Source organism: Hordeum vulgare, chromosome 2H (genome assembly GCF_904849725.1).
Source record: "Hordeum vulgare subsp. vulgare chromosome 2H, MorexV3_pseudomolecules_assembly, whole genome shotgun sequence".
NCBI classification, from domain to species: Eukaryota; Viridiplantae; Streptophyta; class Magnoliopsida; order Poales; family Poaceae; genus Hordeum; species Hordeum vulgare.
The window spans coordinates 505,428,667-505,449,937 of record NC_058519.1 but is presented as its reverse complement, the minus strand read 5'-3'; the positions used below and the strand labels follow the sequence as shown (position 1 = coordinate 505,449,937).

The 21,271-nt window shown below is 51.5% G+C and overlaps 1 protein-coding gene across 3 annotated transcripts; it reads right to left on the bottom strand.

Annotated features, from left to right (window-relative positions):
• Nucleotides 1-235: 235 nt before the first annotated feature.
• On the bottom strand, nucleotides 236-20,937 carry LOC123426876 (D-lactate dehydrogenase [cytochrome], mitochondrial). 3 transcript variants are annotated; one of them, XM_045110777.1, is made up of 18 exons: nucleotides 20,562-20,936; nucleotides 20,362-20,455; nucleotides 20,116-20,216; nucleotides 19,972-20,020; nucleotides 7,428-7,520; nucleotides 7,066-7,180; nucleotides 6,324-6,384; nucleotides 6,116-6,152; nucleotides 5,977-6,038; nucleotides 5,694-5,790; nucleotides 3,717-3,791; nucleotides 3,269-3,377; nucleotides 2,948-3,057; nucleotides 2,695-2,757; nucleotides 1,690-1,769; nucleotides 1,213-1,343; nucleotides 726-773; nucleotides 237-602 (listed from the first exon to the last, which is right to left on the bottom strand). In XM_045110777.1, the coding sequence occupies exons 1-18, from the start codon at nucleotides 20,780-20,782 to the stop codon at nucleotides 337-339; spliced, it is 1,812 nt and encodes a 603-aa protein (XP_044966712.1). In that variant the 5' UTR covers nucleotides 20,783-20,936; the 3' UTR covers nucleotides 237-336. The 3 variants fall into 3 exon arrangements, with proteins under 3 accessions (XP_044966713.1, XP_044966712.1, XP_044966714.1); XM_045110779.1 differs by having other exon boundaries at nucleotides 316-602; nucleotides 730-773; nucleotides 20,562-20,935; XM_045110778.1 differs by lacking the exon at nucleotides 3,717-3,791 and having other exon boundaries at nucleotides 236-602; nucleotides 20,562-20,937.
• Between the last annotated feature and the right edge of the window lie 334 nt (nucleotides 20,938-21,271).

The window sequence follows — 21,271 nt, the reverse complement described above, 5'->3', positions numbered from 1 at the left end:
ATGATTTTGCCTCAATTTGTTTGCTACTATAAAATCAAAGTTGCAGCGACAGAACCCTGTGATACACAATGACTGGTTGCATATCTTAAGCGTGCACTACAGTGTGGGTTGGGTTGACGAATGACGATGAGGCCTGTAGGGAAGGAATGATGACGCATGCGTGCTGTCTCGCCGAGACCCTCTTTGAATTGGTGTGGGAGGGCTTTTTTATGCGTCACTCAACAGTTGTAACGATTTTCGTCCAGTTTTCCATAATTAACTGGGCAATCTGATTTTAGCTTGTTTTTTCTAATTAACTGAGCAACTCTTTTCTTCTTAATGAATGCAGGATGGCTGTCATTTTGAAAGAAAAAACATGTATATGTTCGTGTCCTTTGGTAAGGCTGTAACAGATCCAAAGGTTTCATGGACGCATTTAGTGGCGGCACCACGACAAACTTGAACAACCAAACCCACTGACATGGGATCAGGCACGTGGTTGGTCATATGCAGACGTGGTGTGGGATGAGCTTTCCTGGATTCATGATGTTGTTGGGATCCAGCGTGGCCTTTATCCTTTTCATCGTCCTCAGTGACTCCATCCCCAGCTCCTTCTCTAGGTACTGCCAATGCACAAACCAAAGCACTTGTGTCACTTGTCACTCATGGGTGGTTGAGTTGTTGATGACTCATGTAGAAATTCGAAACAAATCACGGCATTGATAAGATAAAAGGTCATAGGTCACCTGCCTTCATTTTCCCTGTGCCAACACCATGCTCTCCTGTGCATGTACCTGTTGGTGTCCCAGTCGTCATTAATTAATCACATGTTCCATATAATAGTACAAAAAGTATTAAAAAATCAATTTTTTATGGTGTAAGATGTTTCTATGTGTGAACTCCCTGCAAATTTTTGTGTAGTTGAACATTTGAGTAGCCCGCGGCAAAAAAGACAAATTTCGGATGTCTGAGAAACTTTTAAAAATCACACTATTCATGTTTGACTTTGTCTTTTCCGCCGCGAGCTCCTCGAATATCCAAACTTCACAAAAATTTGCAGGGAGTTCACACATAAGAACATCTTGCACCACGAAAAAATTTAGATTTTTTTAAACATTTTTTGTAGTCCAAAACACGGTAGTGTTCACCGGGTTCATATGAGCCCAGGTTCAGAAATGAATTACCGGTAGTGGAATCTCTAAAAAGACTTATATTTAAAAACAGAGGAAGTACCTTCCATAGACAGAGCAGTATGAACCATGAAATGGTTTAGTCTCTCTGCTTCCCTTCGCTGCTCCTCCTGACTTGGATCAAATAGGATAATTGTGTGGAAATTTCCATCACCGGCATGGGCGATAACCAAACTGAAAACATACAAGTCAGAGAGAAGTCGTCCTGGATAATTAAAAGGATAGCATACTGTACTGTCGTGCTGGAGCTACGGTAACAGTCACATACTACTTCATGCAGAGTTCCAATTTTCAAACTGCCCTACTCTCTTATAAATATAAATGTAATACTCCCTCCGTTCGGAATTACTTGTCGCACAAATGGATGAAAATGGATGTATCTAGAACTAAAATACATCTAGATACATCCATTCACATGACAAGTATTTCCGGACGGAGGAAGTATTCCATGGCTTTCCTAGCTATAACACATAACAAAAATGAAAAAAAATACTAGGTACTGCATAAGGGAGATATGTACCAAGTCAATGGTGACGCATCAAGTAGTTGCTTAGATACAGATATGCATTCTGCAAGTCTAGACAATGGAACACAAACGTCCTGCATGAACAACAATTGGGGTGGCATTAGAATTTACAAGACTTGATGCAGCTCATCCACTGAAAACCGACAGATAATATAGGGCCACAATGATCATAACGAAATATATTCTCAGTTATGTAAAGGTAATCTCTTCTCTTTGTTTGAATCAACATATGGCTTTTTTGTCCCTTAGTGGTAAATGTAGATCTTGTCAGCTTCATAACAAAATTTATCTCATATGCTCACATAGATCAGCCAATGGTCATTATGATCATTGTAGCCTTATTATCATTGTATCTGCATCAAGCCGTGTAAATTTCTTGATGAATGTGAACTAAAATTAGATTGCATTTTGGCCCATACTTTTGCCAAATGATGATTACGTTGGGGCATGTTGACAAATGCCAAGATTCACAACTAAGAGCATCTCCAGCCGTTAGGCGCCCCTAGGGGCCGAAATACCGCTGCCTGGGGGCCAACCGGCGAAAAGAACGGCTTGGGGGGACTTGGGTTCCCAGCCACGCCCCCACCCAGGCGGCCATATGAGGAGAGAGACATAGAGAGAGGAAAGATACCCTTTTTGCATGCACATGGTGGGCCTAGCAGAAAAAGAGAGAGAGAGGCTGGCCGATGGGGTTGTGCATGCAAAAATAGCGCCGGTCGCCCCCAAACGCCGCCCGGGGGCTGGGTTTGGCCTGGGATCGCCGGGGCTAGTTTTGGCCAAATCCGGCGCAAAACGACGTTCTAGGGGTGTGACTGGGCGATTTTTTTAGCGCCGACGATTAGAAAGGCGCTTGGGAGGGCGTTTTGGGGGCGCGGTTGGAGATGCTCTAAGGAGGCAAACATAATGACATATGATGCATGCCACTAGAGAATAGCTATCTTTAACCAACCAAATAGGTCATGATTGTAGTGATATCAAATACTGAGCAAGCAATCAAACCGTTATCATAGCTTCATGATCAGGTTTCATGGCAAAACCAGCCCAAAGTGCCTCCTTCCTGATCTGCGCATAAAGGGAAATGCAATTAAAATATGCTTCAAGACCAAATATCCTATATATTGTAGTAGTACTATTGTCAGAAACCAGGGAACATAATGTCATACTGTATGACACTGGTATTGCATGGCCTGTGCAAAATCATGCAGCACAAAGAAACATCCGCAGATTAGCTCTACAAGTTCAGATGACTGACCTTCCACAGTTCCTCTTTAGCATTGGACTCCTCCACAAAAACAAAATCAGAACCATGGTGCTCTGCAGCAATCTTTTGAACCAACAGTGTTTGTTCAAGTGCATATGCCTCTGAATAGTTGCAATGAAAAGAGATTAACAAAGAAAAGGAAAATCAGTCAGTTCTTGATGTGTAAGCTGAAGAAATGTTAGCACTGAAATACATCTAGATACATCCATTTGAACGGCAAGTAATATGGATCGGAGGGAGTACTAGAACTCAGAACTGCCACCATAGATGCATAATACAATATAAATGGCTTAAAAGTGCAAGTTAGGTTACCTGTCCCTATGAATTCAAACATCAAGGTCGGCACTTCAGGCAAGCTTTTACCGTTTGCCATGTTTATTGCCCTTATCTGAACCTCATCCAACAATTCCACTCTCGAGACCTAACCAAGCAGAAAAAGATAAGTGTCAGTAACTAACTAGACAACAACAACCTTACTGAATTTTGGTTACCCGCTGATACATCTCAACAAATGTAACTTCTACTCAAGCATTTCAACTGAAGTCAACCTAACACCTACAATAGTTCACGAAAAACATCTAACACCCAGCGACGGCCACTTAATGTGCAGCGGAGAAATCATGTCACATGAACAAATAAGAGCATGGAGATATGAACATTCACTCCATATGGAACAAAGGATATCGATTATTTCATATCTGACTTGCAATTTTTTCAAATGTCATAACAATGACAGAAAAACGGAATGACACGGACAAACCTGTATGCCAGAATGCATTGTTGCAATAGCAACATCAGCAGCATCCTTAACAGTTTGAAAATTGCACATAGCAACCTGAATATAAAGAGCATTTAGGAGGAATGAGTTCATAGGTAAAATGAAGACGCAGAAAGAACTACCGACGAATAAGGTAGCATCCTATGCATGTCCATTACTCTTTCAAAACTTCAAATGTTGAAAATGGTACATGGTTTGCTACTAGAAATGGCAAAACAAGATGATTGTCGTGGCGCATGAACATCATACAGGTGTATTCTGAGAATAACCGTTTTGTGGTTTATATTTTACAACTGTCGAAGGCTTTGTGGTTTATATTTTATAACTGTCGAAGGCGGGTCGCCTCACCTGGGGGCTGGTGTTACGGACCTAAGCAGGGCCGTGACCAGCCTAAGGATACGCTGGTTGTGGAGGATGTGCACTGAACCCCTCCACCTGGGAGAGGCCTCGACCTGCAATTCTCCCGCGATGAGCGCGAGGTGTTCGCCGCATCCACTAGGATGGTGGTTGGTGGCGGAACCTCAGCCTTATTCTGGGGGGATCGCTGGCTCGATGGCCTTGCCATTTCTGAGATTGCACCTGAGCTCCTAAAGTTGGTCTCGGGGTGCATCAGGAAGCGCCGGACCACCAGCAATGCCTTGGCTGGCCACCGTTGGATCTCGGATATCAGAGCGGCCCTGAGCCCGTTGGCACTCTGGCAGAACATCAAGGTCTGATGGTTGGTGTGCCAGATGCAGCTTACCACCTTGCTGGATGTCCTCCAATGGCGCTGGACCCTGGACTCCCCATACTCCTCCAAGAGCTGCTACAATATCTTGTTCCAGGGGGCGGTCGGTTCAAATTCGTGGAAGCTTAACTGAAAGGCTTAGGCCCCACCTAGGGTCAAGTTCTTCGTGTGGCTTGCCTGCCAGGACCGTTGTTGGACTGCTGAGAGCCTAGCACGCCGAGGCCTTCAGCGTGCACCGTGTTGCGTGCTCTGTGATCAGTCGGAAGAGACAATGGCTCATCTCCTCACTAGCTGCTCCTTCTCGCGCGTGGTGTGGCACGAGGTTCTTTCCTGGTTGCGTTCGACAGCAAGACACCCAGATGCGGAGGATGACTTCGTGGATTGGTGGCATCAAATGGGCCACTCGGTCCCGGCCTCTTGCTCCAAAGGGCACATCCATGGCCATGTTGGTGGCATGGTGCATCTGGAAGCATTGCAACGCCATTATCTTTGACAATGCTCCCCTTAGCTTGCCTTCCCTCGTTGGTACAATCCAACAGGAAGCCAGACAATGGGTGTCGGCGGGCATGAGAGGCCTTCAGGTTGTGCTACAGGGTTGAGGTGGAGCTTAGGGACTAGGGCGTCATGTTGTAACTCTGGGTGTGACCTTCTTTGGGCTTGTACAAACACTTTCCTTCTGTCAATGCATCAAAACGCAAAGCTTCTGCATTTTCACGCTAAAAAACACTTGCCAAATTTTATATCATAGAACATTAAGCCAATAAACATTTTTTAAGGAACATAGGGAGAACATCACATAGAAAGGTTCCGGGTAATGTAATTGCCGAGTACAGGATAAGATAGACGGTTAAAAGAAAATATCTTGCGTTCATTCAAATGGTGCTTCCATTCTTAAGATAAACATTTTTTTAGGAACATAGGGTTCACATAGAAAGGTTCCGGATAATGTAATTGCCGAGTAAAGGATAAGATAGACCGTTAAAAGAAAATATCATGTGTTCATACAAATGTTGTTTCCATTCTTAAGATGCAAGATAACAGTTTAAGTCATAGTAATATGGCATGAAGAATGGTGTGTCTTTACAGGATGTGCTACATAAAGAGTATATCCTAAAGAGAGAAACAGGTTGAGTTGTTAAAACTTAAGAGTGAACATTCAAGTATACAAAGTGCAGTAAGAATTGTTAGCAAAACATTTTTCGACAGCGAATAAATCAAAACAGAAGACCTACCACGGAATGAGATGGAAGCTTTTGAAGTCGTAAAGTCACTTCTGTAATTACCCCTAAAGTCCCTTCACTTCCAATGATCAACCGAGTTAGGTCATATCTGACATTCAACATGGTGGAAAGTAAAAAAAGTTGTCAATACTAATGGCAGCAACAGATGTATAAGCTCATATATATATAATATGTAAGACATTATGGGAAAAACAAGCAAAGCAGCGCAGCTAAGATTCACTCCCGAAGAAATGAAGGCTTTTAATCTTAAGAAACAGGAGCAGTTCTTGTATACCCAGCTGCACTCTTTCGAGCCCGAGAACCGGTCTTGACAACGTCGCCATCTGGTAGAACAGCCTGAAATACCATAAGAGATTACTACTTGTATGTGAAGTCAAATGTATAAGGGAAAAAAATGAGGATTGCAAAAGGACCTGAAGATTGATTACATTGTCCCGCATAGTTCCATACCTACAAACTAAGAAGCAAATTCATCAAAGCCATTTAACATTAGTATCATCAGAATATAACAGATAAACAGGTGAATGGTGCACGTTATGGTTGTCCTTCCTCTTTGTGAGGATGGGGTTCCAGGTGCACTGTAGAAGCCAAAAAGTGGCCTCAAATTATGTGGAGAATTACCTCACGGCTAATGAACCAGAACATCGTGTAGCGCACATTCCACCAATAGTGGCTCCAGGTCCTGTAAATCAGACCAATATAGATAAGCTACGCCACTAAGCTAGTGCAAAAGCAAGCAACCACTGATGCTAAGTGCAACTATTGAGTACTACAAACATGTAAAATTATCTCCCTAGGTCAGAAGGTACATAACACCTAAATGTCTGGAGGGTGCAATTACACTGTTCAACTGCAGTCGAATTGCATTGAAAATAATTTCATATTAGGTTATGTCAATCTGGATTTTGCGCCTAAATGTCTGAAAGATGCAATTACACTACACAAATCAATCGCAAACAAAGCTGTTCAACTGTAGTCGAGTTACACTGAATATGGAAGGGCAAAGGCTGTAGTTGAGTTACACTGAATATAAAAGGGCAAAGGGGGGAGGACATAGGAAAGAAGGGCATAATGAAAGGTTTTTCTTCTTTTGACAAGATTGATCTGTTTGGATCTTGGTCCATGATGGCCTTCTTATGGATTTTGACGATGGATCAATCTGGATTTTACATGGTGGGATCTGGGGAAGGATATGAGGCAAGTCTTACCCTTGCACAGTGCAATGCAGAGAGGTTGTGTCGAACCCAGGACCTCTTGGCACAAGTGGGGAGTACTTCACCACTGCGCCAGGACTGTCCTTCGTCGGTTGAAAAGGTAAATGAACAGGAAAAGAAATGAAGGGAAAAGGAAACAAGGAGCTTGCCTGGGTCAAGAGGGAAAAAGAGACCATGGGGTTTCAGGTATTCATTCAGCTCAATCCATCCAACTCCTGGTTCAACTACAACATCCATATCCTCAACATGCAGGGCTTTGATTTTCTGCAATGAATTTATGATACATTTAAATATACAGTGTGAAATTAACAGATCCTATCCTGCATGTATAGCTCACTGCTAAGAAAGTGCTTGCCTGCTTGGTATAACAAAATATAGTAAAACGGATGAGCCAAGTACTCTAGCACTTCTTAGGCATTAGATTAAGATTTCAATTCATTCAAATGAGTCCATCTACATCACTGTTAATATCATAATTACATGGCTGTTGATTATAAAACTTAATATTTACCTTCATTGAAGACATGTCAATGCAAACGCCACCATGAGGTGCCAACGTATGGCCCTCAATTGATGTAGCCCCACCATATGGTACAATTGGCACCTGATTCCAAGAACAGGAAGAAAGAAACACCACTTAGTGTTACTGAAATGGAAAGTACCAATTCCTTCCACAAACTCTCACAGGAAACCCATAAAGAAGCTAAATAACTCGTAGACCAAGAATATAACAGGCTGTTTGAAAATCAATTTCTGACGGACTTGTCAAATGGAGTTTGAAAACCCTCCCGCCCCTGGGGGCGACCTGGGCGCCCCCCGCCCCTCTCCTCGCCGTTGCCCTTTTCTTGGGCTGATTTGGCGAAGGAGGTCGACGAGGAGGAGGACACCATGGAGGCGTCGCCCCGGTCTCCGCGACTTTTCCCCGGACGTCTCGCGTTGCCGCCGCTGGCCCTGGCGGTGCTCCCAGGGGTGGGAGTGCCTCACGGCCGGCGCGGTCGGCCTTTCGTGCTCGCTGCGGTGGCGCACGGGAGGCCAAGACCAGGCCTTTGCCACGCTCGAGCTGCCGTCGCCAGCTCCAAAGCTGGGGTGTCCTGGGGCGGGCTGATAAAGGCCCGGACGGTCGCCCGTGGATACACATGCCGGTGCCGGCGACCCCATGCGTTACCTCGCCGGCTGTTGGCCGCCCTGCTCCCGCCGCCCGCCGCCGCCGGGCCTCCCCCTCCCGGCCCCGATGACGCGCCGCTCCAGCTTCCACCCTTTCATAGTCGTGCCCTCCCCCCGCCCCCACGTTGGCCCCTTCTGCCCCCTTCCGGCTGCTCCGCCGTGCAGGCCCCGTCGGCGACCCGGCGTTGCCTCCGCGGCGCCCGACGGCGCTCGTCCGGGACGGGGTGTCCTGGGCGGCTGTTGTGGCTGGAGCGGGCCCTAGGGTTCCCTCGGCCCAACCTGGGGAGGTCCGGCCCGTCAAGGCCCAGGCGCCCTCTCTGCCCCAATCCCCCCAGTAGGTTGTGGGCCTGACCCCAAGTCGTCGGCCCAACGAGGTTGGGTCTGGCTGCCTGTAGGGTCCCCTACAGCCGACAGCCAACCAGCTCCTGGACTCGCTCCTCCTACCTCCACTCGACGTCGCCGCCCCCTCCCGTCGCGACCCACCCGAAGACGACTTCGACCGAAGCCCCTTCCCTCCCTCCCTCGCCCCCCACGCGACGTCGACTGGCTACGCCCAAAGCGTCGGCTGGACGACCTGGACGGACGCTCCTCCTCTCGGCCTTCCCCGGACGGGCCCGTCGTGAGGCTGAGTTGCGGCGGCACCTGCAGCAACCATCAGCCTCCTCTCGGACCGACCGTAGGTCGCCCCCGCGCTATGACGACCGGCGCTCTCCCCTGCGGGACGGCCGGCGCTCGCTCGACCGCGGCCGCTCCCCGTTGCGGGCTGGGTATCGTTCCCCGGCTCGGGAGTCTCGCTGGTCCCCTGCTCGTGATGACCAGACGGCTCGCCGCTCACTCTCCCCCGCCAGGCGCCGCGGCCGGTCAATTTCGCCCGCCAAGCAACAACCCGCGATCGATGCCTCCCCCACGCGACGCTACATTCCCCGCGTTCCCAGCACAGCTCCCTTCCGCCGAAGGGCCCCAACAAGGGCGGGGTCGGCAGGGGGCCAAGAAGAAGCGCAAGGGCCCCCTCCGCAACTCTGCCCCTACCGCCCCGATGGTTGAGGGGACGGCCGTGACCTCGGGGGATGGTCCTCCGTGCTTCAACTGCGGCATCCCCGGACACTTGCAGGTGGCATGCCCTAACCCGCCGAGATGCTACCTGTGCAAGGACGCCGGTCACCCCGCCGTCCTCTGCCCTGACCGGCCGATGTCCGAGGAGCTGATGGTGTATGGCCATGGCATCGAGGGGTTGGTCTTCTTCCACATGGAGATCCCCGACGAGCCACCCCCGATGCCCTCCCTCTCGGCCATTGTCACGGTGTTGGGCAATGGCATGGCCTCTCCCGAGATGATTGAAGCGGAGCTCAACCATCTCTGTCGTTGCTAGTGGGATTGGCAGGTCACCGCGACAGCTGGCCACCAGTTCTCCGTGATCTTCCCCGACATCGCCAGTCACGGCCTCTGCACCCGGAGTGACGAGATCACTCTGGCCCTCAACAAGCTCATGGTCGACATCTCTGGGCCGAAGCTTGACCCGAAGGAGGTCGCGGTCCTCGACACGGCCTGGATCTTGATCGCGGGCCTCCCCGACATCACCCGCTCCGATCGGGTCATCCGCAACATGGCGCGGATCCTGGGCAAGGTGGTAGTGGTCGATGAGCTCTCCCTCCGCAAGGAGGATGATGTCCGTGCCAAGATGAAGTGCCTCGACTCCAGCAAGCTCCGGGCCACTGTCTGTGTCTTCTTCAACGACCTAGGGTACGCCCTCAAGATTCGGCCGGAACCACCCAACCACATCGGGCGCCTCGATCCCGGTACGATGGGAACGACGATGGGGGCGGCGATGGTGGTGGGGGTCAGGAGGACCACTCCGGTCGTGGCCGACATCACCGCTCTGACGATGAGGAGGACTTCACCGACCGCAGCCGATCGCTTTCTCAAGACCCCCCCCCCTCTCGCCAGCTTCGGGGATCCTTTGGAGGGGGCGTCACACACATGGTGGATCCCCTCCTGTTGTCGGCCGGCCCTTCTTCCTCGGGCGGCAGTGATGCCTCGGGCGCCAGCATGCTAGTGGCTTCCGCGGAGTCACCTCGCTCCCCAGCCTCGCCCTCACTCTTCGATGCTCCTAACGTCGCCCCCTCCGGTCCCTCCTCTTCTGTCCCAGTTTCGGGTGCGGGGCCTGAGCCGCCCCTGTCCACCCCTGGGATGACTGGTGGGCAGGATGTGCTCGTGGGGAGTGGACCGGTCAAGCAGGCTCCGTCCATGGCTAGCGTCTTCCCCTCCATTGATCCGTCCCCATGCCTCCTGCAGACCGCCGCGCCGCTCCCGCTCCTGGATCCGGACGTGCTTCCCCCGGTCCAGGACCCGGCGCTGCACAGCCCTATGCTGACCCCGCCGCCCAACCTGGCCCCTCCTCCACCGATGGTCGGGTCCGGGTGGGGCTGTGGAGGTGACCACACCGGTGGCCGCCCACCCTGACCCCCCCCCCACCCGGGACTGTTGCGTACTCCAGACGGGGGCGACCGGCGTCAACTTCGGTGGCCTCCAGGTGCAGCGACAGGATCGACGCCGCTCGCCCAGTGGGCCGCCCGGCCCCATCCATCTCCGAGCGGGCAGAGATCCGGGCTGCGGCCAGGAACCTCGAGCCAGGTACACCCGTGCTTCCTACGTTTTCATCTTCATGGTCGTTCTCCGCTCTTGAATTAGCCCCTATAGGCCGCCTCGCTAGGGTGGCAACCGATTATGTGATTACCTTCAGGAGGGAAGTGGGTCCCCCCTTACAGCAGATTGAGGCCATTAAGGCCCGTGAGCTCCTCGACGGCAAACTTGCGGAGTCACGCGCCCGCCTCCGCCGAGCCCCCGCTCTGGTGTCCTCTCGCCCCCCTGCCGCTGGCGCAGCTGGGGCATAAATTTGCGGTCGCGCGTGATCCCGCACTGCGGCACTCCATGCCCAAAGTGCCTCCCTTGTCCTAGGGTCAAGCAGCCCCTCCATGGTTGCTTGATGCGGGCTCTTTTCTGGAACATGCGCGGTTTCGGCCAAGATGGCCGACGCCGCCAACTCATTGAGTACATGCGCGATGAACAAATTGACATTGTTGTCGTCCAAGAGACTATGCGGGCGGACTTCTCCCTACCAAGAGTTGGAACACTTGAGTGCTCACCTCTTTGCTTGGCACTGGCTCCCTTCTAGTGGGACCACTGGCCATTCCGGTGGCATCCTTCTAGGTGTGAAGGATGCCACCTATGAAATAGGTAGCATGGACCGAGGTGAGTTCTATGTTAGTATGGAGATCTATGAGCAGGCCATCAACTTCAAGTGGGAGATTGTGGTGGTCTATGGCCCGGCTGATCACCGTCGCTCCGCGGCCTTCCTTCAGGAGCTCCATAGAAAGATCTCCTCTGCCCCTCTCCCGGTGGTGGTGGGCGGTGATTTCAACCTCATCCACTGTGTTGAAGACAAGAGCAATAATCGGGTGAACTTCCCTCGCATGCAGCTCTTCAATGACTGCATCGCGAATCTCAGCCTGAGAGAGCTCGATCATGTTGGCACCAGATTCACCTGGACCAACCGCCAGGCCGACCCGACGATGTCTGTCCTGGACCGGATCTTTGTGGATCCGTATGGGAGCTCAAATGCCCCCTTGCCTTCCCTCTGGGCCATTACCCGCATTGGCTCGGATCACGTTCCCCTTCTGCTCTCTTCGGAGAACGATAGACCTCCTCCTCCACCGAGATTTCGGTTCGAGGCCTTTTGGCTTAATCAGGCCGGCTTTGCTGATGCGGTGCGCGCGCGCTGGGTGGCAGCGCGTGACTCCCCGCACCGCTCAGTCTCCGCCGTTGACTCCTGGCAGTTCTGTGCTAAGCTTGCCCGCCAGTTTATGAAGGGTTGGGGTGCCAACTTGGGTCGCAATCTCCGTGAGCGGAAAAGGAGGCTCCTCGAATCCATCCAGGCCCTAGACCTTCGGGCAGACTCTTCAGGCCTGGCTACTGACGAGTGGATCCTTCAATACGACCTTGAGGACCAGCTGACGATGATCTACTCGGATGAGGAGGCTTTCTGGCGCCAGCGTGGAACCCGGCGCTAGGTTTTGCGGGGTGATGCCAACACGGCCTACTTCCAGGCCATTGCGAACAGCCGCCGTCGCCGCAACTCCATCCCCCTCCTCTGGGATGGGGAGACCCTCCTCCAGCGCCCTGCTGAGATTCGCGCCCACGTGGACGGCTTCTTCAAAGCCCTATTCTCGCCCTCCCCTCGGGGAGGGCTGTCCATGGCCCCATCCTTCTGGGATATACACCATCGGGTCTCCGACTTGGAGAACGCGACGCTCACTGCCCCATTCTCTAAGGACGGGGTCTAGGCGGCCATCAAGGGTATGAACCCTGCTTCCGCTCCTGGCCCTGATGGCCTCCCGATGAAGTTCTTCCTAACCTTCTGGGATGTGATCAAGCCGGAGGTGATGGCCCTATTCGAAGAATTCTATGTGGGATCCATTGACCTCTCCCGCCTCAACTATGGGAACATTACCCTTATTCCCAAGGTGGCGGGGGCCTCCGACATCCGCCAGTTCCGGCCGATCACGGTGATCAACGTGATCTTTCGTATCCTGGCTAAGGGGTATGCCAATAGGGTGACCCTATTAGCTGACCGCATCATTCATCCTAACCAATCGGCCTTCATTCAAGGCCGATTTATCCTAGATGGGGTCTTGGTCTTCCATGAGATCCTGCACGAGGTGCACACTAGGCGGCTGCGTGTGGTCTTCTTGAAGATCGACTTCCACAAGGCCTATGATACCGTCTCCTGGGCCTTCCTTCAGGAAGTGCTCCTCAGGAAGAGCTTTGATGATCGATGGGTTACCCGAGTGTGACAGCCCGAGACCGACGTTCCAGAAGATTCCCCCTTTATTTCCGTTTCCGTCGTGTGATTAGTTTTATTTGTTGCATCATCATTTAGTTTGCATCGTCGCATCATGCATGGCATCATGTCATCTTTGTTTTGTCGGTGTTGCTTGTTGCTCCGTGTTGTTGGGTGTCAGTGACTTGTGAGTGGTGTTGTCTTGTTGGAGTGATGAGAGTGGGTGCGTGAGAGCCACCTCAAACCCTGTTGCACCGCGGATCTAAAACCTTCTATCCCCTCCTCTCCCCTCTTATTTCGTTTTTGTGGTTTTGCTGAAGTTTCCGTTTAAACCCCTATTTAAAAGGGTTCGTCTTCTTTTTAATAAAAGTCCTTTTATTAAATGTGGGGGCAACCTTGGGTTTTTCTTTTATTTCTCCTCTTGTTTTATTTTAAAACAGTCTCATTTCCTTTTCTTCTTTAAAGAGCTTTTATTTTACCCTTTAAATAAAAGAGGTTTTATTTTATTCTCTTGTCAAAAGGGGTTTAAATTTTATTCTTTTGTGAACTTTTATTTTAATTCTTAAAAAAAAAGGTTTCATTTTTATTTGTTTTAAAAAAGTGCCCAATCTATTTTATAGTTGGGGCATAATTTTTGTTTCAAGAAGTCAAAAGCCTTTATTTTATTTTATTTTATTTTTGTTTAAACCTTTTTCCTTTTGATTTAGTTTCCTGTTTTTTTTAAAAAAAAGAGGAAAAAACCAAAACTAGCAGGGAGAGGGAGCCCAGCCGGCCAGGCCCAAGGCCCAGCCAGCCCCCCTCCCGGTAGCCCTAGCGAGAGGAGCCGTTCCCCTCGTCCTCCCGATCCATCTCCCCCCGCGCCGTCGTTCTTCCCCAGCAGCCTGGCCTCGTTCCCTCGTCCCCTCCTCCCGCGTCTTCCCCCGCGCGCGGCCCCGATCGTCGCTTCCAGCTCCCGGCCGGCCCGAGGCCTCGCCGGCGCCGCCCCGCCGCTGTGCCTCGGCCCCGCAGCAGCTCCCCTCCTCAGCCCATCGACTCGGTGCGCCGCCCGCCGAGGTTCCCTGCAGCTGCTCCGCCCTAGCCGTTCCCTGCGCCGCCAGCAGCTCGCCGCTTCGCCTCCTTGGCCTCTCCTCCGCCGCGCTGCTCGCCCCGCAGGCCGCCTCCTCTGCCGTGGCCGTCTCCCGCGCCTCGCGATTCGTCCCGCCGTCGGCTTAGCCCCTGCAGCTGCTCGCCCAGTCCCGAGGTGCCCGAGCCCCCTGCCGCGCCATGCTGACTTGCTGTTGCGCGCCGATGTTGCTGCCTGATGTGCTTGTATGCGTGGTCGATGTTGTTGCCGCTGCTTGTCCCTGTTGCTTTGCTGTTGTTGTAGCTGCTTGCTAGCTGCTGCTAGTAGGTGCCTGCTAGCTGTTGTGCCATGGCTTGCTAGTTGTTGTGCTAGCTGCTGCTTAGTTGCTGCTGTTAGATGCTTAGTTGTTGTGCCGTGCCTTGCGTGCCGTTGCTCTTGCTGCTAGCTGTTACTGCTAGCTTGCTGTAGCAGCCGTTTGCTAGTTGCTGTTGCGTAGTAGCTGTTGCTGCTCTTGCTTTTGCCTGCTTGCGTTTTGCCTGCCGAGCCGATTGCTAGATAGCTGCTAGGTTGCTTGTTGTTAGATGCTAGTGCTAGTAGCTGTAGGTAGTTTGCTGCGTTGCTAGTTGTTGTAGTTGCTGTTGTGTCGCGTGCCGTCGCCGCGTGCACCATCCCCGCCGCCGTGGAACCGTCAGATCGCGAGTACAACGACGTCCTCGACGACCCCGGGAACGAGTTCGACTTCCTCGCCGACGCCGAAGACCGTGTACCGACGACAAGAGAACGACTACCGTCGACGAGACCCGAGTTCCACGACGACAACTACTTCCACGACTTCCACGACGTCCGCTACGAACCGATCCGCTTCGAATCGCATGCTTCGAAGGTATACCGATGGAACGCGTCGTGAACCGAACGCATAAGATGTATGAGTTGAACCGTATGTATGTGCCTATATATGTTTTCCCGTTGCACGTTGTCTACCTTTTCGTCGTGCCCCCGACACATGGGAACCCGGTAGCGGGATCACCCCATTCTTTATTTAACGTTCCCGCACACGCTTCCTGTACGTTGGCACGATATCTCGACGAGCTATCAGGATAGGAACGTTGCCGTGGCATCGTTTTCGATTTGCCGCCATGGTCCCCTTTCGCTCGCCGTGGCGACACTTGTTTCTGTCTCTTCTTGCCGTGGTGTTGATGAACTCGCATGCATGACGCATTCATGGCATATACATCTTGTGTTGCATGCCTCTTGTGCCGTAGCTCCGTTCTTTGCTCCGCGCGTTAAGCGACTAGGATGTCATGTAGGATCACCGCTTCACCCCTTGCCATGTTAACAACAATTTAATATTGTTGTGTAAATAATCGGGAGTGAATTAAATAATTAATCGTGGAGTTTCGTCGGTATGCAACTCGTTGCATATCGAGCTTCATTTAATGTGTAGTGTTTGCGTGAGGTGAATTGCCATGCCATCCCTTGCATCATTGATATGTTCATGCATCATATTAGGTTGTGCATCATGTTGTGCATCGTGTGGTGAATATCTGTGTTGATGTTTGTTTCCGGTTTGCTCCGTCTCGATAGAGTTCCGCAAGCGTGTCGGAATGTGAGGACCCGTTCAACTACGTTGGTTCGACTGCTTCTCGGAGTTGTTCTTCTTCCAAGCGGGATCTCACGCAAGATGACCATTTCCCCAGATACCATTACTATCATTGCCATGCTAGTTTATCGCTTCTATCGATTATGTCTCCTTGCCTACCACATGTTTCCATATCAGCCTCTCAACCATGCCATGATAACCTTCAACCTGTTCGACCTAGCCAACCACTGATTGGCTATGTTACCGCTTGCTTATCCATGTTGTTAGCGTTGCTAGTTGCAGGTGCAGATGCTTCCATGTGGTAACATGGGTTCCTTGTCATATCACCATATTTAAATGCTATTTAATTTAATGCACCTATATACTTGGTAAAAGGTGGAAGGCTCGGCCTTTCTAGCCTGGTGTTTTGTTCCACCTTTGCCCCCTTAGTTTCGGCTACCGGTGTTATGTTCCATAAACGAGCGCTCCTAACACGATCGGGGTTGTTAAAAGCTGGTCTGGCAAGGCCCAACTTTGGTACTACATTTGCCTAATAACTAATTAACTGCATAGGGAGTAATTAACCCAAGGATAATTTAATCAACCCCCGAACCACTCCTCATGAGTGTTGGTCTAAAACAGAGCAGCTTATTAACGCTACCCGGGGCAACTCGGCGTTTGGCATGGAACGAGGTACGCGACTCCTATCGGGATCGTCGACACGTCGGGCGGCCTTGCTGGATTAGTTTTACCCTTGACGAGATATCTTGTGCATCGGGATTCCGGTGATGCTTTGGGTAATCTCAGAGTTGAGGTTTTCCACTAGGGAATCCGACGAGATCGCAAGCTTCGTGACCGAGGATTTCTATGCGGCTTGTGGTAATTTGTGATGGACTAGTTGGAGCACCCCTGCAGGGTTAAATCTTTTCGGAAAGCCGTGCCCGCGGTTATGTGGCAACATGGAAACTTTGTTTAACACTGGTTCTAGATAACTTGAAGTTAACTTAATTAAAATATGCCAACTGTGTGTGTAACCGTGACTGTCTCTTTCGTGAGTTCCTTCTCCGATCGAGGACACGGTGGGGTTATGTCTGACGTAGGTAGGTGTTCTGGATCATTCATTTGATCATCTGTAGTTCACGTCCGCTATGCGTAGATCTTCCCCCTCTTTATTCTTGTACTCGTAAGTGTAGCCACCAAATATATGCTTAGCCGCTGCTGGAACCTCAGCACTTAACCATTCCTCGCCCATTAAGCTTTGCTAGTCTCGATACCTTTGGAAATGAGATTGCTGAGTCCCCTGTGGCTCACAGATTACTACAACACCAGTTGCAGGTACATAGTTGCAGGTACATGTAAAGGTTACTCGACGCGAGCGCTTTGATTGTTCATTTGGAGTTGCTTCTTCTTCTTCTTCTTCATCGATCTAGGATGGGTTCCAGGCCGGCAGCCTGGGATAGCAAGGATGGACGTCGTTCTTCTTTTGTCGTTTGTTTTCGTCCGTAGTCGGACCCTCCTCTTACTCTTGATGAATATGTAATGTACTGATGTGACTCTGATGTAGCTTGTGGCGAGTGTAAGCCAATTCTATATAAATACCTCTTCTTTTCAGTACATGTACTTGTAACGATATCCATTCTTGCGACACGACGAGATGCGCTTCTATCCCTGACGAGGCCGTCGTGCCAAATTAAGGATAGGGTCGCATCTTGGGCGTGACACCGAGTTATGCAGATGGTCTCGTCTAGTCGGACCGCGGTTAACATCAACGGGGAGGCTGGGTCGTACTTCCCCACCCTTTGTAGGGTTAGACAAAGGGGTCCCTTCTCCCCCTTCTTGTTCAACATGATGGTCGACGCCCTTGCCACCATCCTCGATAAGGCGGTCAGCCATATTCATGCAGTTGTTACTCATCTCGTAGGAGGGGGAGGGTTCTCCCTCCTGCAATATGCTGATGATACTATTATCATGGTGGAAGGCTCCGAGGATGACATTATCAACCTCAAATTCCTCCTCCTGTGCTTTCAGCAGATGTCGAGGCTCAAGATCAACTTCGACAAGAGCGAAGTGATGATCCTTGGCTACTCTCCCGACAAGGCCCAACTCATTGCCGACCGCCTCAACTGCCAACTTGGGTACTTCCCCTCCTCCTACCTCGGGGTACCCATTAGTGACTCGCGCCTCTCCGTCGCAAACTTGCGGTCTACAGTGACTAAGCTCCAACACCAGATATAACCGTGGCAAGGAAGGTGGTTGTCCAAGGCGGCCAGGACCGTGCTCATCAATTCCTCCCTGTCCAGCCTTCTCATATTCTTGATGAGCTTCTCAGTCTCCATGAACCCTGCATCACGAGATTGCCAAGTACTATCTAGATTTTACTGGGCTGGCGAGGGCGATAAGCAGAAATACCACATGGTCAACTGGACCTACATCTGCAAGCCTCGTGACCAGGGAGGTCTGGGGATTATGTCGTCGAAGCGCATGAACATCACCTTGCTGACCAAGTGGTTGTGGAGGATCACCAATGGTGACGGTGGCCTCTGGTTGGACATCATAGGAACAAGTACCTTCGGGGCCAGCTGATGGCCTTCTGCCAACGCTCCAGAGGCTCTCAGTTCTGGCAATCGGTCATCCAACTGCTCCCTGTCCTACGCATTGGATCCTCCATCTCGATTGGATCCGGTCCGATACGTTGTTTTGGTATGATCGATGGGCTGGTGACTCACCGTTCGTTGTCCGCTTCCCAGACTTATTCTCCATCACGGTGGAGCCTAGGACTTCGGTCGAGGTCGCCCTTATGGATTTAGGGCGCCTCGCGTTCCGCCGTCCCTTCGGTCCCCCGAGATCGCTGCCTGGGATGAGATGCTGGAGTGCATCGCCCTCCACATGCCCGATGTCGACATTGCCACGGACCGCATGTCTTGGCGCCTGGAACCCTCGGGTCGCTTCTCCTCTAGGTCTTTGTACTAGGCCATCGCCCCGTCGACTGTCCCAGAGGCCCTCACTGTTGTGTGGGCCATTAAGTTACCACTCAAAATCAGAATCTTCCTGTGGCAATGGATTAAGAGTCGGGTACCTTCAGGGGTGGAGGTGCTCAAACGCAATGGCCCTGGAGATGGGATCTGCCCCCTGTGCGACATGATGGAGGACTCGAATCACATCTTCTTCACTTGCGTCACAGCACAATTCCTCTGGAATTGCTTTCGCGACGCCGTCGATGGTCGCTGGTGCCATACCAATGTCCCTGACCTCTTCGTGGAGATCCAGTCCACCCCCTCGTCGGCCCGGCACATTAGGTGGCTAACCATCAGGGTGCTCACGTGGACTCTCTGGACTGTCCGCAACAAGCTTGTGATTCAACGTGTGCCAGCCTCGGCGACAGGTGTAACGATGGGGGAAAAGCCCTTACCAGCTTGCGGGGCAACGACATCGACGGCACATTCACGCCGTTTCCCATGTTGGTGGCGATGTCTTCATCTCCTACATGTCGTCTGAAGTTCTTGGTATTCTCTGTGAGCATCTCGAACATTCCCAGGCGATGTCATTGGGTAGCCCCTCTTGTCGTCTCTCTTGCTGTGTGTGCCCTTCCTATGCACTCCACCTTCAGCAATAACCACCCTCGTGTGGGGATGATTTCATTAACGGCATTCTCTTTGATCATGCCACTTCACCATCATAGTTATTTCTTGACGCGTCCATGGGAATAAGAGCCTCCCTCCGGCGGTGAACTCGCGGATCCCCCTCGTGCATGCTCGTCGAGCCAGATCCTTTCCTGTGATCCTCTTTACTCCTTCCAGGGCATTGACCACCCTTCCCCAGTGTCGGATGGCTTGGTCTTGGTAATGGCACAACTCCTTGATGTGGCCACCCATGGTCTACCCCTGTCAGTGGTTCCGGTGTTATCTTGGTGGTGCTTCCACATGAGTTCCTTGAAGTTTGCCGCTGTGCTGTCTGCTGGCATGATGTGCTGCCTTGATAGCCTCTCTCTGCTCCTAGTGCACCATGTATGTTGTTATGCCTTAGCTTCTGCTGCATCACAGCCATCTATATTCTTCTGATGTTTAGGCGATTGATCCTTGCGCTGTGTTGTAACTTTGTACTTGGTGTTTTTTAGTGTTTTCTATGTTCTTGCCTCCGCAAGATGTATTGCCCCTCAGGCCGGTAAGGTTTTCGATCCGGTTTCTCACATAAACTAGATCATGGTTTTCGACCCAGTTTCCCACGTGAACTGGCTCATTTCTTTTGAATTGAGATCAATATTTAAAAAAATGAACAGCTAGCTGGCTCAGTCATGGAAATGGGTTATTGTCGAAACCAGAAGTATAGGATACAGAAACCAAATCAGCAACTCTTGCAAAACAGGGAGCGTATGATGTTCCTTTAGGCTAATGATGAATGGAAGAGTAACATACCTTGTACTTATTACAAGTCATCACAATCTTGCGTACCTCATCTTGGGACCTGCAAATCAGTAATGGAGGCATTACAATACATGTAACAAGCTTGGCATACAAATCCACGAAACGGATTTATCAGTGTGTGCCGGGTGAGATCACTTTGGGAAGACGACGACGTCGGGCAAGTTGACTGCCTTGTGGAAGCTATTCTGCGGCGTCCCGTGGAAGCTCCTCTCCTCATAATCCACCGTCAGGTTCTCCTGCAAAACAGCAACCCACCTAGTCAGTGAGCATGTCGTGGGTTGAATTAATCAACGTACAGCACAAACAACAAACACAAGGTACGCAGCATCGCCGGCCGCAGGCACAAAGGTAGGGGGCAGCGCGGAACTCGAATTCACTTACCCCGAGGAAGGACGCGAGTTCTTCTATGAACTCCTGTGGCACGCGCTTGCGCTCCCCACGCACCACCAGCTCGGTGCTGTCCTTCCCACCGACCCTGGGCGAAATCAACAGACAAGCACAAGGCGCTGTCAGCTCAGATGCGAGAAGCGACGGAACAGTCGATCGAGCGACTAGTTTGGATCGGATGGGCATGCACGTACCGGTGGTCTGGGCCGGCATCGCAGAGACCGACGGAAGCGATGGTTCCGCCTGCGGCTGCGGCGGCGAGGAAGGAGAGGAAGGCGGGAAGGCCGCGGTTGGAGTTGGGGGAGGACGGGTCCCGGGGCTGCGGGAGGGGCTGGGTGGAGAGAGGGAGGCGGAGGGCGGAGAACGGGAGGAGCACGCGGCGGGGCCGGGAGAGGCGGAAGAGGGAGGCGGCCATGGATGGCGGCAGGCGGGATCCTGGACCACGTGCTCGTGAGGATCGCCGGTATCGGCCGGAATAACAACCGGCGAATCGAGGAGCTCAAGACTTGGAACCTAGCAGGAGTGGGAGCGGTTGGGCATGCCACTCGCGTGATTGGGTTCGTCGTTTTTTTTTTAAGAATATGCCAAGAATGTATTAGGAGTTGGCCATGCCACTCGCGTGTTCGCATCCCGGTGTGTGACTTGTAAATATTGATTTCTCTTTTTCTATAAAAATATGGTACGTTATTGACATATTCTTAGAAAAACGACGAACCCAATCCGAATCCAGCCCGTGAGACACCGGCCTAAGCGAAAAGTCATGTGGGCTCGTGCTGTCAGCGACAGACGGACCTATTTTCGTCGTTTTCTCTCCATTTCCCTTCATTTCTTCATTGCTTCCCCTTCTCCCCCGCTGCTCCCGCCATTCTCCTCCCGCTCGCGCCATCCAGTCGCCATGCCATCG